This window comes from Carassius auratus, unplaced genomic scaffold, assembly GCF_003368295.1.
Source record: "Carassius auratus strain Wakin unplaced genomic scaffold, ASM336829v1 scaf_tig00030803, whole genome shotgun sequence".
NCBI classification, from domain to species: domain Eukaryota; kingdom Metazoa; phylum Chordata; class Actinopteri; order Cypriniformes; family Cyprinidae; genus Carassius; species Carassius auratus.
In genome coordinates, this window is record NW_020525879.1 from 105946 (window position 1) to 121552 (window position 15607).

The 15607-nt window shown below is 35.5% G+C and overlaps 1 protein-coding gene across 1 annotated transcript in view; it reads left to right on the forward strand.

The window, feature by feature from the left end:
- The window catches only part of LOC113080298 (low-density lipoprotein receptor-related protein 1B-like), a gene marked incomplete at its 5' end in the record, with an annotated part of 67419 nt that extends 54417 nt beyond the window's left edge, over positions 1-13002 (forward strand). Inside the window, 8 exons of the mRNA XM_026252496.1 lie at positions 37-223; positions 444-587; positions 2267-2503; positions 2709-2889; positions 9015-9234; positions 9937-10126; positions 12343-12410; positions 12991-13002. Of these exons, the coding sequence (XP_026108281.1) occupies positions 37-223; positions 444-587; positions 2267-2503; positions 2709-2889; positions 9015-9234; positions 9937-10126; positions 12343-12410; positions 12991-13002 (1239 nt within the window). The remainder of the gene's footprint in view (positions 1-36; positions 224-443; positions 588-2266; positions 2504-2708; positions 2890-9014; positions 9235-9936; positions 10127-12342; positions 12411-12990) is intronic.
- Between the last annotated feature and the right edge of the window lie 2605 nt (positions 13003-15607).

Consider the following 15607-nt stretch of genomic DNA (forward strand, 5'->3'; position numbering starts at 1 on the left):
TAATCAACCTGACATAGTCAATGTTCCTTTTTCTAGGTGGCCCACCTGCATGGATTAGCTGTTTTTGAGGACTACTTGTACGCAACTCGCTCTGAACCCTCAAGTGGAGCAGTGGTAGACATCTTACGGATAAATCGCTTTAATGTCACAGACCCGGAGACGCTAACCAGCATAGGAAATGCAAAAACAATACGGGTTTACCACAAGCTCAGTCAGCCGAAAGGTAAAGTATGTGTTTGGTTTGAATTGCTTGTTTAGATCGAACGGCATGCATGTCTATGCATCTTTTTTTTTCTTCTTTTTTTTCTTCTTCATCATGTGCATCACTTTTTGGCTTTTGTTTCAGGTTTTGTATTCCATATTTATAAATAAAACATTATTCAAGATTATATGCATATATGAATATGCTAATTGCAAATGTGACACCCGTGTCCTCTCTTCAGTCAAGGGCCATGCGTGTGAAATTGACCCTTATGGTAAACCAGGAGGATGCTCGCACATCTGCCTTCTCAGCGGGAGCTACAAATCCCGGAGCTGCCGCTGTCATACCGGATTCAGCCTGGGAAGTGATGGGCTGTCCTGCAAAAGTCAGTCCACCTTAGTTCACAGCCTTACTTTTGTGCACTGTAGCTGTTCAGATGTGTTGTTCTGAAATAGTATGATTTATAATGATAATAATGATTATAATAATAATTAAGTCACTTTTTGTAACTTTTAACCTTATAAGCATGAATTATCAAGTAATAGTATGAAAATATATTAACCTATCAGACAACAGAAGGCATCTATCAAGTATGATACAGTATGCTTTATAGGATTAATGCAATCAGTTATAAAAAAATATATATATATATAAAATAAATTCAGTGATTCCCTATTGTGTTATATATAGCAATTGACCGTCCTAATAAAAATATATTTCTTCTCTGCTACAAGAGTGAAAAATTTACCCAATGATTTTATGTCACATAATGTCACGTCATCCATGCAGAAATGGTGATGGAATATGCCTTTGTTTTATTCGATTCTCGTCAGCAATCTAGACCTGGAAATTGAAATGTACGTGTTGTTACACTAGAAGATTGAGCGCTTCTGCATTTGCGCCAGTCTTGGCACTGACAGAGATGGAGATTAACTTTTAAGGAGATTGGCCCACGTGGTTGTGATGTTATTTTATTGACTGCCTATAGCATGATTCATTACTGCCATTACTGCCATTTCCACTCTGTTCCCCCATACGCAGATCCTCCTGATCAATGGACGTTTTACTTAGTTGACAATGAAAGCTATGGGTCAATTAATGACGATCCTGAGTTAAGCATGAAGTGACTGCAATAATGAACCAAGCTCTGCATCTTGAGATGTTTCTGATTTATACCGCCACCCAGATGTTCTACTTCCTGCCTCTTTCCATCAGATGAGAAGCTATTCTAAATGACTGTGGCATCCAGTAGTCCCTGTGTTGTTTGATATATAGGTCTCAAACCGCTTAATTGTCTTCAAGGTAGTAGAGCTCTTCAATTCAGAATGATAAATTGAAGTGATATTTGTGTGGTCTCACCCACACTGTTGTGGTCCCATGAGGGAGGAGGTGTATGTTGGGGTGAGGTCCCTCTCATTACCCAGAATCCACTTCATTCCCATTGGCCTGCCACATAACAGACAGGCCAGGCTGCCCTTTGTTTTATCCCCACTGTGACTAGAGGTTAGATCATTTGAGCTTGTTGCAAGCCCATGGATAACCTCAGTCTCTGTTGTGTGCTAATCTGACAACAGGAGATTTATTGTTTAAACAGAGTCCCAATGAAAAAAATATATATAATTGCTGGAGCTTGTCAAATAAATACTCTCAATCAAGATAATTTCTGCCTGAGGATGCTGATTGCTCCATTAATTTCTCTAACTTTTCCAGGCCCTAAAATCACCCTCAGACCCCAGGGGGTTAACACCTCTGCCTCTGCCAGTATTGGGCTTTGTAGATCTTCACACAGCTGATTTGGGTTCAAAGTAAACAAAAATAATAATAATAATAATAATAATAATAATATATAAAATATATATATATATATATATATATATATATATATATATATATATATATATATATATATATATATATATCAAAGTAGCACTAATAATAAGTGACCAGCAAATCAGCATATTATAATGATTTCATGTGACAAAAAAAAAAAAAAAATATTACAAACTTTTGACTAGTGTATATGGCATAGATTTATGATAATACTTTCTATCTGTGTCTTCACAGAACCCAGGAATGATCTATTCCTCTTCTATGGAAAGGGACGACCTGGGATAATCCGGGGTCTGGACATAAATGTGAAGTCTAGCAATGAGTACATGGTTCCTATTGAGGACTTGGTGAATCCAAGAGCTCTTGACTATCATGCTGAAACAGGAAACATTTACTTTGCCGATACTACAAGTTTTTTGATAGGGCGGCAGAAAGTTGATGGAAGCAGTCGGGAAACAATTCTCAAAGATGGTAATTACTGAACATTATGCATTCTTCTTCATATTATTGGAGTTTTCAGTTTGTAAAGTTGTTTCATTTTCTTACACAAAGACTCTGTTTACACCTGAAATTACATGAATTGAAGTCATATAAATGGTACAAAGGTTGTTATTTTATTTTATTTTTTGTCTTCGATAACAGTTTTTCAGCTGCTGAATTGTGTGTGCTCTTACAGATCTTGATAATGTGGAGGGAATTTCAGTGGATTGGATTGGAAATAATCTCTACTGGACCAATGATGGCTACAGAAAAACAATCAGCGTGGCTAGGCTGGAGCGGGCATCTGAAACCAGGAAAACTCTTTTGGAGGGAGACATGTCTCACCCTAGAGCCATAGTGGTGGATCCTCTGAATAGGTACAGTAGAGGGAACAGCTGTCACATCATCACAATCCTAATTGTAGATGATGTATTATACAGTGATTTGAAATGCCAATCGTCATTCATAGATTTATGATTTGGATAGAAGCATCTGTTACTTTTTTATATATTATTTAACTCCCTGGGCTTTTCATATATGGTCAAAGGTTTCTATTTCATGTGTTTTTGCAGCACTGAGTAATGTAGCCAATCGTAGACATTACTTTATGCATTGTTTTTCCTGAATGCAGTGGTCATTCAGAGGCGTTAAAGTTAGTCACTCACCGCTCAAAGGGTTTTGTTTCAGTGCAAAGGTCTGCACGTTCGCAGATCTTCTCAAAAGAAGGTGTAGATACTATGTAAATAAGATATTAACTGTGCAGTGTAGAATTTTACCCATTATAACGTATCTTCATGAGATCACGATGAATTACGATGAGTGACAGCCTTTTAGTGATTGTGAGAGGAGTGCTTTTTGCGCATTTTTTGCGTACTCACTCAATGATTCATTCTCGAGACTGCAATGAATGACATAACAATAACCATTAATCCAAGATTGCCACTTGCCATTGTGTAGCATTTACTACTTCAGTTAACTGGACGAAAGTAGAGCAGGTTCGGACTGGTATGTTTGAGTGGAGACGGGGGGCTAACTAGCATATTCATGGTTTCACACATACTCAATGAGGTAAAGGTGTAGAGTTATTTTCAAGAGATATATTCCATTTTAAGATGTAAATAAATTGTTTTCATGGGGGAAAAATACATAATTTTGATGAGAAAGGTGAGAAACCAGCCAAAATATCAGGCATCCCTAAGCATGTTCTATGTTTTGTGGATATGGCCATATATTTCCACAGTCCACTTTAGGCATTCTACTAACTATAAGTAACTTTTCAAGTTCAGGTCAACTAGCTCTAATAAGAGTATTAGTAGATTAGGTTTGGGGTTTGTAGAATAAATTGAAATGTATTGGCAAAGTTTCTTATAATCATTAAAATGTCTGTTGGGGCACCAATGAAATTAAGTGTTAGCAGATGTTAAGCAGGCAATTTACTAATGCTCTACAAGCTAGTGGTTGATATATAGTTGCAAAGTTATTTATAGTCAACCAAATTTCTAAAGTGAGTAGCAAAATAAAGTTTTACCAACAAATCTGGATGAAATATGCTTGGAAAAACATGATTAATCTTCCTTTACATCAACATTTGCAATCTGGGATGAAATGCTGAGCTCTACTCACTTTCCACCTGGCCTGAAGAATAGTTCTCGTTCCAGTTTATTTACCAGCATTTGTTTACACCGCATGGCTTCAGAGTCGAATGCAATTGTACATAAAGTAGTGAAGCATGCGTGCGCCCAGCCAAGCATATCTCCGTCTACACTGGTTAATGTGTGTGTGTACCAGTAAGCTGACATGGCACGGCCAGTAAAAAGGTGAGTTTGATGGCCCAGAGCCAATCTCATTATCACCCTCCCTGGGTGTGAGAGTAACTCATGAATCCTGAGGAGGTGCACCAGCCAAGGCTGAAGAAGCGAGATACTGCAATGAGGAAACAACCACTCTCGGTCTTCTCAGATCCAATCAGACAACCCGCTCACTCTCTTTTTATCTGATTAAAAAGTACTCAAGTACCGAAATACTGATTGGTCGTTGGTCGTCAGATCTTTTGGGGCATTCCACGTGGTATCTTAAGGGTGCTTTGAGTACTTTTTAATTAATTTATTTTGAAATCTCTGTAAATAAAATGGCTTATTTAAAACAGTGCACTTATTCTTAAGTAATTAATATACATTGGAATAGATTTTTACCATCTTTAGTGAACCCAAGTGGTGTTGATTACCAAATCATTTGAAGAGAGGGAAAGCAACTGCAGAATAATTTCATTATTTCCAGACACAATGGGTTCATTAGCTCAGAGCCATAATTATATTCATTGCTCAGACCTCACGCTTGTACAATTTATGTGACTCTCTCTCTCTCGCATTTAATGACGCTAATGTGTCTTGAATGGCAGTGCTAACAATAAAATAAGCAAGGGGCAAATACAGGAAGCTAGAAACTGTCAAATACTTGCAAATAGTACACATGTGCGTGAGTAAAACGTGAAAATGCCATCTTATCTCCCAGTCACCACCGCATGTCACTCCCGATGGGATAACTTCAGTGGTGTGGAAGTGATTAAAATCTGCATTAAAAGCATCGTCTGCTGAACTGCCAGCTCAGAGGATGTCACGCAGACTACTTGACACTATTCTTTGGGAGTGGAAAGCTAAGGCTTTCTGGAGGTAGCACTCAGACAGGAAATGAGAGGCACACCTCTTCTGAGGTGCCATCGATGTGTCCTGTTTTGACAGCCAGTAAAAAAGCCCCTGAGGAAAAAGTTGAAGGTGGAAGATGGAAATGTGGAGCGGATGCAAATTTTTGGCCTCTCTTACAGGGCATCAGAGGAAAGAGTGCATGAACTTTGAATGATGGCTAAAATAGAGTGATTCATGTACTGTGCTTCAAAGCTAAGCTAGTGTTTTTTGGCTGTTTTTCAAGTCAAGAGTTAGAAACTTATCAGATTAATGATTATTACATTTGATATTTGAACAACTGAATCATTATTAGAATGTTATGCAACATTATTATTTTTTTTTTTTTTTATTAAAACATTATAATTTGACCATTCTAATATGCATTCCTCAATGTCAATATACAGTCATTTAATGCAAAATATTATGTGTATATATAAAATATAGTGTTAACAATACTTAAACAATATTTTTATTAAATATCTGAAAGGAAACAAAATCTAAATATTTTTGATCAATTCAGAATTTTTTATAATCTCTAGTTCAATTTTTCAGTCAAATAAATGAAGCCACCATGAGCTTTAAATGTCTTTCAGAAACATAAAAAAATATTATTGACTCCCGAGCTTTTTAATAGCAGAGTAAGATAGCTTATTAAATTTATAAGTTAAGAGATAGCATAGTGTACGGTGGCCGAGACAGCTCAACACGCTGCAACTTAAGAAAACGCAAATTGAAAAAACATCTTCACCAGTTTGACAATACAAGTGCTGCAAATCCTCAAAACACATGCATATAATGAAACGTGCTGCAAATCATCACAACACATGCAGCAAAACGCACTGAAAATCATCACAACACATGCATATAACGAAACGCGCTGCAAATCATCACAACACATGCATATAACGAAACGCGCTGCAAATCATCACAACACATGCATATAACGAAACGCGCTGTAAATCATCACAACACATGCATACAACGAAACGCTCTGCAAATCCTTCACAACACGTGCATACAATGAAAAGCCTGCTAATACTTCACAACACATCCAAATTAAGAAACGGTGCAAATCCTCACAGCACATGCACATTAAGAAACAATTAATGAAGCATTGCAAATTTATTTTCATTAACCTGAAATTATATTTAGCTGAGGATATAAAAAGTTAGCCATCTTAAGTAACTTTTTACATTTAATCATGTAATTATTCATCTTATTTAGGCAATAATATCCAAAAGATAAAGGAATCAAGGTGTTTTAAAAAAACACCATGAAAAAAAAAAAACTCACCTTTCAATTCACCAACAACTCCACTGACCAGTAGCCACTGCATGATAAGCAAGCAAATCCAAGCCGGGTCTGACACTTTTTGAGGTCTCCTTGAAACATTTCCATTGTGGTCAGTGCTATTTGCAGTGCTTTTCGTTATGTGCATGTATTGTGATGATTTGCAGTGTTTCTTAATATGCATGTGTTGTGAAGGATTTGCAGCACGTTTTGTTATATGCATGTGTTGTGAAGGATTTGCAGCGCGTTTCGTTATATGCATGTATTGTGATGATTTGCAGCGTTTCTTAATATGCATGTTTTGTGAAGGATTTGCAGCGTGTTTTGTTATATGTATGTGTTGTGAAGGATTTGCAGCGCGTTTTGTTATATGCATGTGTTGTGAGATTATACAGCACGTTTCGTTATATGCATGTGTTGTGAAGGATTTGCAGCACTTGTGTTGTCAAACTGATAAAGATGTTTTTTTTTTTGTTTTTTTTTGCTGGTGTTTTTTCAATTTGCATGTGTTTTGCAATCTGCAGCGCGTTGAGCTCTCTCGGACACCGTAATAGTGAGATAATTTATCCAATTTGATATTTTTCCAATTTAAAAAAAAATCTGATATATAAAAAAAATCTTACAATAATGTCAAAAAAATATAATGCTAAAATATAATATGATTCATTTATTGATATTAATAAATGTATCAATATAAATGTACAATTTGGTTTAGTATTTAACATATTTGTTGACCCAAACGTATTGTTATACTGTATGTGTAGTAAATATTAACAATCCAGTAAAAAAACTTGCAGCCAATTTAACCTTTATTTTAATAATCTCTAGTATAAATGTGGCTGTGTTGTTCTGACCCACCTCAATGGGCTTATTTATAGAAAGGGGGTTAGGCCCCATCGTTAGGGGTTGGCCATCTATCAGGTGAGCAGGTGGCATGTTGATCTTTGTCTGGTCTGCTGGATGGGCTTTCCCCCTGAAATAACACCCACCTGTCCTGATTTCTTTATCTCTTCCACCCATACAGTATACATCTCTGTTGATGCCACAAGCAGCCTGTGATAACATGATAAGAATAAACTTGCCTGCCTCAGTAACTCTTTTCTCTCTTTTGGTATCTTGTGTTCTGTCATTTGGACTTTCAAGATTTACATCTCTGTCTGTCCATTTGTTTGATGTTTTTATTTATTTTATCTCTACTCTGTGATCACTTCATTGCTGTCCTATATTCATTCCCAGGAGGAGATTTTCTAAGCTGTGTGATTTTCAGCCGGTCAAAACTGATTTTGTAAACTCCTTTGTTGTCCTAGCTTGATGCTCCAGTTTAAGGAATGTCTCGCTCTCATGCTCTTATCCTCACCTATATTTACTACTTATTTTTGTCTTTCATCCACTCACTCTCTAGCCATTAACATTTCACAAACACTACCATTCAAAACTTTGGGTTCAGTAATTTTGGGGGGAAATAAATTAATACCTAGAAAGGGCATTGAATTGATTAAAAGTTTCAGTATAGAACAACATTGTTGTTATCAAATAAATGCCATCAGGTTGAGAAGTTTAGAAAAATAAAATTTTACCAACTTCAAACACTGGAACTGTATATACGATTAAATCATGATCACGATCATCACTAAACTAAACATTTATAAAATCCTCATAGAAAATGAACCAAAAATAAAACTGGTCATATAGGTTTGTTGTTGTTGTTTTTACCTTAAAATTATACTGTTATATTAAAAATATTTGATATAATATTAGGTTAAACACCTCTTTCACTGAAAATAAGTTGAAAAAGTTAAAACATACTAACAAGACTTCGTTTTTTAAGAGCCTCAGGCCCTGTTTTGTGCTCTACTCGTGGAAAATGCCATGTAATCTTTGCTCATTTTGGTTAGAGCCTGCATGTTGTTACATTTTGAACAGTACAGGATGAGACTTAGAGCATGCTGTTTGCCTTCTGAATAATTCATGGGGTCATGTAGCCAACACACTGGGACAGAGAGCGCTTGATTTGCCCTCTATCCAATTCTGTTTTATGTGATGCACATGAAGTACGGCTTCTATCATTGATGAGACAGAAGAGCTTGCGTTGACCGCTGAGTAGTACTCAGAGGCAACAAATCCCTTAAGCACACTTACTAGGGAAAGGATCATGTCAGAACGTTGACCCAATCACTTTTCAAATATCACTTACCCATTGAGAGTCACAGTTCATGTTGGCACAGAAGTCTATATGCCAGAAACACAGAAAAGGAAAAAAATAAAATAAAATAAAATATATATATATATATATATAGATGAGCTTAATTTCCCCTAGGTGTGAGTTGCTGACTTTTTTAAGCATATTTTATTTGTTATGTTTAGTTAAGCTTGTGCAGTTTTAGACCTCGTGGCAATTTGTTTCAGTCTGCTTCAACTGTACATTTCCTGTCTTAACGAGTAAGATGTGACTAATATTCATGACTTCTTCAAAGTGAATACAAGAGCTGTTTCCATGGACTACACTGAATGGGTTCTGGTTTTGGTTGCAGTTGGATGTACTGGACCGATTGGGAAGAGGATGAGGTGAACGACAGCATTGGTAGAATAGAGAAAGCCTGGATGGATGGTTCCAACAGGAAAATATTTGTCACATCTAACATGCTGTGGCCCAATGGACTCACTCTGGAACATGGAACCAGTACCATGTACTGGTGTGATGCCTATTATGATCATATTGAGAGAATCTATCTCAATGGGACTGGCAGAATGGTGAGTGAAATTACTCAAATGTTGCTATTTCTTAGCTTAAATTGTAGAAAACAAATGGGATTATTATTAGGGCTGCACGATAAATCGAATGCAATATTTAATGCACATCTTGTCAGTAAAGCTGGTTCTGTAATCAGCATATATATATATATATATATATATATATATATATATATATATATATATATATATATATGTATATATTAACCAGGCAATGATTAAAAAATTGACATTTCAGGTCTGGATTGCAGAATGGGAAAGTATCTTCAAGTAAAGTTCACTGCAAACTTTATTTTACTCCAGATCGAAAACCACTATTATAAAAACCCATTACAAATTCCTGAGGGAGCTCATGGAAAATTAGCTTTCTGAATAGGTCTATGGATTGACGTCATGACTAAACGGCTCTATTATTGAGACAAACGCTGACAGAATAAACATCTAGAGCTATAAAATGTATGTCGACTGCAGAGCTCAGATAATTTGTTCAAAAATAATTCAATGCATTTTGAGAGTTTGCTGGCATATACTTAAAGCATCGTTAACATCACTTTTTAAACTTTTCATTCCATCACTGTGTAGGAGAAAGGAAAAAAGAGAGAGATGTTAAATGGGAAAAAGGGTTTATCCTCTCACACAGTTGTCAGAACAGTGCATGCTAATGTTTTTTTTTATTTTATTTTTTTTTGCAATTCACTGTAGGTTGTGTACAGTGGCAGGGAACTCAGTCACCCGTTTGGGATTGCACAGTACCAAAATTCCATCTTCTGGACGGAGTACATGAACGGCTCCATCTTCCAGCTGGATCTGGTCTCTGGTGAAGTCTCTCTGCTGAGGAGTGAACGACCCCCTCTGTTCGGGCTCCGAGTATATGATGCACAAAGCCAGCTGGGTAAAGTCACTTTAACTAGAGAAAAGTTACAAGATGACACATTTTTTATCTTTTTTTTCTAAATTTTGATAAATAATGGTTGTAATATTTTTCGATTTTAATTCATACAGGTAAGTTGGAATGTAAATTAAATTGGCCTCAACACAGAGGATTTTGATTTGCAATAACAGGAAATGAAATTCCAAGAAATGAATCTAATTTTGATTGTTGGCAGAGCAGATGACTTCTGTTCATAGTCTCCATCTTGTGACCTAATTAATAATAGTTGCTTCTATTTTGAAGACTATGGAGTAAATTAAACCATTCTGGAAAATTAAAGAATGTCAGTTTATTAATGTACTCTACCATTACATAGCCTGGGCTTAGGAAGTTGCCCCCCACCCACACCCCCTTCTTTTTTAAAGAGTGGGACCTGCTTTTTTAATACAGCAGGAAAACGTTTATTGAATAAAAAGTGACAGTAAATAATAAATAAAATTATATATATATATATATATATATATATATATATATATATATATATATATATATATATATATATATATATATATATATATATATATATATATATATGTATATATATATATATATATATATATATATATATATATGTATATATATATATATATATATATGGTAACACTTTAGTATACGGTCCAATTCGCACTGATAATTAGTTGCTTATTAGCATGTCTATTATTAACATATTTGCTGTACATATAATGCATAACAGCCATAATCCTACCCAATACCCTAAACTTAATAACTACATTATAAACTATTAATAAGCAGCAAATAAGGAGTTAATTGAGGCAAAAGTCATAGTTAATGGTTAGTTAATACTGACAATTGGACCCTAAAATAAAGTGTGGCCATATATATATATATATATGGTATATTTCAAATAAATGCAGCCTTGGTGAGCACTAGCGTACCTTTTGCATGCTTTTAAATTAACTCCTGAATGATCAGCACTGGAATTTGGTACATAATGGTGAATTTTACCAAATTGTAATATGCATGAATTAAGTAGACGAAAAAAAAAAAAAAAACTGGTGGAAAAGTGTTTTACGTATTACATACAGTAGTGCATTCTTTCAGAAAATTCATAATAAACAACATTTTTAAACACATTGCAGATACTACAAATGTTCATGTCTTTAGCTTTGATTAGCATAGACCCAACTGCAGAGCAGGAGCCTTACTGTTGAGTGGGTGGGTTTAATCCACTGAAGTGGGGACTAAAGCTCTGTTTAGAATGTTTAACTCTGTGTGGATGTCTGAGGCAAGGTGGGATGATTACTGTCATCCTCCCTCATAACTGCCAGTCACAACACGCAGAGGGAGGGATGCTGCTCAGCGGGGGCCCTTGCACATGTAGACGAGCGGCACAGAGAACGCAGCCATGTGTTCGACTCCCACATGTTTCATCTCTTACTTACCTAAGGGTGGTGCAGTTTCAGGAGAGCAGACAGTACGCTGCTTGTCAGAGAGACTCACTCTTTTGAGAATGACGATGTAGGCAGTGGGGACCAGTATCATGTTTTAAATATTATCCTCTTGACATCGAACTTACAGAATTCGTAACACCAAGACTTCTGACAGGGGAAGGTGAGGAACTGCCATTATGTCACGCATGAATTTCCTGGCCCGAAAATGTGGGCTTTTTGACAGTCTACGTTCTCAGCAGAAGAGGAATTTCTTCAAGTGCTTGTCAGGAGAAAGATTAATTGTGTTTCCGCTTCCTGGAGTACCACAGAATGGACATTACAAAACAGTTTTTATCTCATTGGTTCAGGCAATGCCTTTCAACCCCTCTCTAAATGAAACCTTATTATTGTCCCCATGCCTCAACTTAATAAGTGACAGTTTTCTCACAAAACTGTGTTTTTCTCCTCTCCTCCCCCATCGTAGGTGTCATTGCCCACACAACGAATTATGTCTGTGAAAGAAAAATAATGTCAAATGGCTCTCTTCTCCAGTGTTTCCCATAATTTACTTGACGTGTGATTAAAAATAATGCCCCCGTGTACCACCGGCATCCCAGAAGACCAGGAAATTGGTTCTGAGTGGGCAGTGAAGAAGAACTTTATGTTCTGTGCTTCAAGGAGAGACGTTGCTAAAAGCCATAAAGGGATGAACACATAAACAGCCATCCTGCTGGTGGGAAAGAAGATTTGTAGATATCTGTTGTTTAGGCCTATGTTTGTTTTTAGGTGACAATGCCTGCAGGGTGAATTATGGTGGTTGCGGTACCCTCTGTTTGGCCATCCCAGGAGGCCGGGTATGTGCATGTGCCGACAACCAGCACCTGGACAAGAACAATGTTACGTGCTCTGGTAGGCTGCTTTGAATACCATTCACTTAAAAAAAAAAAAAAAAAAAAAAAAAAAAAATCACACGACAAGAAGTCTGAAAAGGAATAGGAGTTTTACAAATTAATAGTGCATTCATTCATGATCATTTAAAATCGAAGTACATTTCACAAATTGACAAAAATAAAAATGTCATCTTTGATATTAAATAAAGTTTATAGATTATAAATATAGTTTAGTAAATAAAAATATTAAATATAGTTTATTATTTAAAAAAAATGGAAAAGCTCAATATGTTATTACCTTTTGGGCGAAAATTCCAAAGTACTCTTTTTAAAATGTAATTTAAAATCTTATTTTCTTTTCTTTTCTTTTCTTATGTGATCTTTGTAACATAAGTAAAATAGTTGTAAAATAAAAAAAAGGATTTTGAAAACTGATTTAAAACTATTAGAAAAAAAAAATTAATTATACATTTGTTTGTTTGTTATTTTTTTTTTTTGTTTTTTTTTTTTCTTTTGTCGTTGTTTTGTCTTTGTCTTGAATTAGGTTCACTCCTAGTCCTCCGTAGAAGAAATCAGTTACTCAAATAAAGACAAATAGTTTTTGTCAAGTTGCAGTGAGAAGTAACACACTTGATTTGTTTGAAAAAAGTGGCTTGAGTATAATAGTATAAATTCAAAAAGCAATCTGTTGCTTTATTTGTTGTATTAAACTCAGACTCCACATCACCCTTACATTGTGACTGACTATATTTACCTTGAAGTTCTTTTTCTACAATTCAGTTTTTCTCTCCTGAAGACTTTGTAGGTCAAGAGGAGCCCCAGCGGTGCAAAAATGATGAGTTTCAGTGCAGGAACTGGCGCTGCATACGAGTCAATTGGATTTGTGATGGAGATGATGACTGTTTAGATGGCAGTGATGAGGTGGCCCACATATGCTGTACGTATCTTGCTGTCTTTCTCTTTAACAGCGATGTATAATCCCTGTTGTGTCTGCTTTACTGAACCATTAAACCTCTTTGGGCCTCAAGCTGTGTCATTAAGCATGCACATAGTGTCATATATGTCTGTGATGTATCACTCAATATCAAATTTCCATTCTGTTCAGGTATCATAGGTGTCATCAGTTCTTTACCAACCTGGCAGCAAGATGAACACTGCAATAATATATATATATATATATATATATATATATATATATATATATATATATATATATATATATATATATATATATATATATATATATATATATATATATATATATATATATATTCTTTTTTGTTTTTTTTGTCTTTAGTATATGCAGTTGTCGAGTATACAGTTATAATATGATATTTATGATCATTATGCAAAAATTTTCAAACTCACAATGCCCCAAATGAACAGCCGAAAGCAATTATTCCAGAAAGCAGTATAATAAGTAAATATATATGCTGATAAAATGTATACCGTAGCTTGAATTGCACTGGATAAAAGCATCTACATAAATGTAAATCTGAATAAGCAAACTGTTTGCATATAATTTGTAGATAATTAACAAGTTGCTAATTGACATCTCAGGGAAAAACGGCTGCAATATCAAACGGGAAGAACGCCAGTATCAAATTGTTCTTCCACGCACAGCATTCCATGGCACAATCATCTCATGAGCTAATCGATAAGATAAGCACCATGTTAAACGTCGGGGGCTGAGTCATTTTTCACTATGAGAAATACTTTAACGTGATGTTCTGCCAGAATTATCAGAATTGCAAAATCAATTTTCTGCTCTGCTGGGATGTCCTACAGTTTAATATGGCTGAAACTTTACTGTCTGATCCCACTCGAATCCGGTTTTTCATTTCATCTGTTACTCATTGTCTGTTGGGGACGCGTTGAGTATCCAGGGTTATGAGTAATAGCAGGTTCTATTATTAAATAGAGCAAATAGTAGAGGAAAACACAGGCGCTACTTTAAATAAACTCAAAAGCCTGAGGGCAAACGCATATTTTTGAGATAAATGTGAAGCTAGCTCAAGAGAATAGATGAATAGCACAATGAAAACTGCTGTGTCAAAAACAAAAGTAGAGTATTATGCATATGAACACACTTATATGTAGAGCGGGCTGTCAGCAGTATAACAAAACGTCAAAAAAATAAAAAATAAAAAATACAAAATAAATATATGTCAAGCTTGGAAATGCTTTGTAACAATCTTAGATACAGTATGTTTTTTTTTGTTTTTTTTTAAAGCAAAACATTTCCTGTTTGGCATGCGCTGAATTTTTTTGTTTCTGTTGTTCCTTCCAGCTAACCACAGTTGCCCGGTTGACCAGTTCAAGTGTCCCAATAATCGCTGCATACCCAAAAGGTGGCTTTGTGATGGAGCCAATGACTGTGGAGATAACGAAGATGAGTCTAATAAAACATGCTCAGGTAGAGCTTGACTCCCTCATACATATTAAACAGATCCATCCACTAATATGTGCCAGTAATACATTGGGGTCACTTATTATAAAACTCCTAAAACTTATTAACCCTCTATTGAAGGATTTTAATATTTTTTCTTTGTCTTCCTGTCATTAAGTCACATAACTGTAGAATCATAAAACGAGCATTAATATGACTTAATTATTCATATTTAATAATGAACACCATATAACATCATCAAGTAGCATAAATGGCCAGCAAATTGCCTTGGCAGCATTACTGAGAAATTACATGCATATTTTCATGTTTTAAGAGGCAAAATATTAATTCTTAGATCATATATACTATTAGTTACAAAAAGGCTTTAAAACATGGTTTTCAGTTGAAAGAGAGTGACAGCATCAGCCAATTCACCTTCTATTTTTAAAATGTTGGTCCGTTATTTATCTCAATGTTTGAATTCATAATATCTGTTAGAGAGTCATGCTACCTTCTCAGGTACTGAAAGGAGCACTTACTCTCTTATGCGAGCAATGATAATCAATAAATGCGTGTGTGCAATGAAGTGAACTTTCTCGCTATGGATTGTCAGAATCACTTTTTCCCAGCCTTCTTTTTACAAACTCGAGTAACACCTGGCCCGTTTCCAGGAGTTAACACTCTTTCACTAGTTTAAGTGCTGTAAGATCAATGGAAGGGAAGAACAGATGTGATAAATGCTGTCAACAGTCTGACATCCCACTGATAAAGC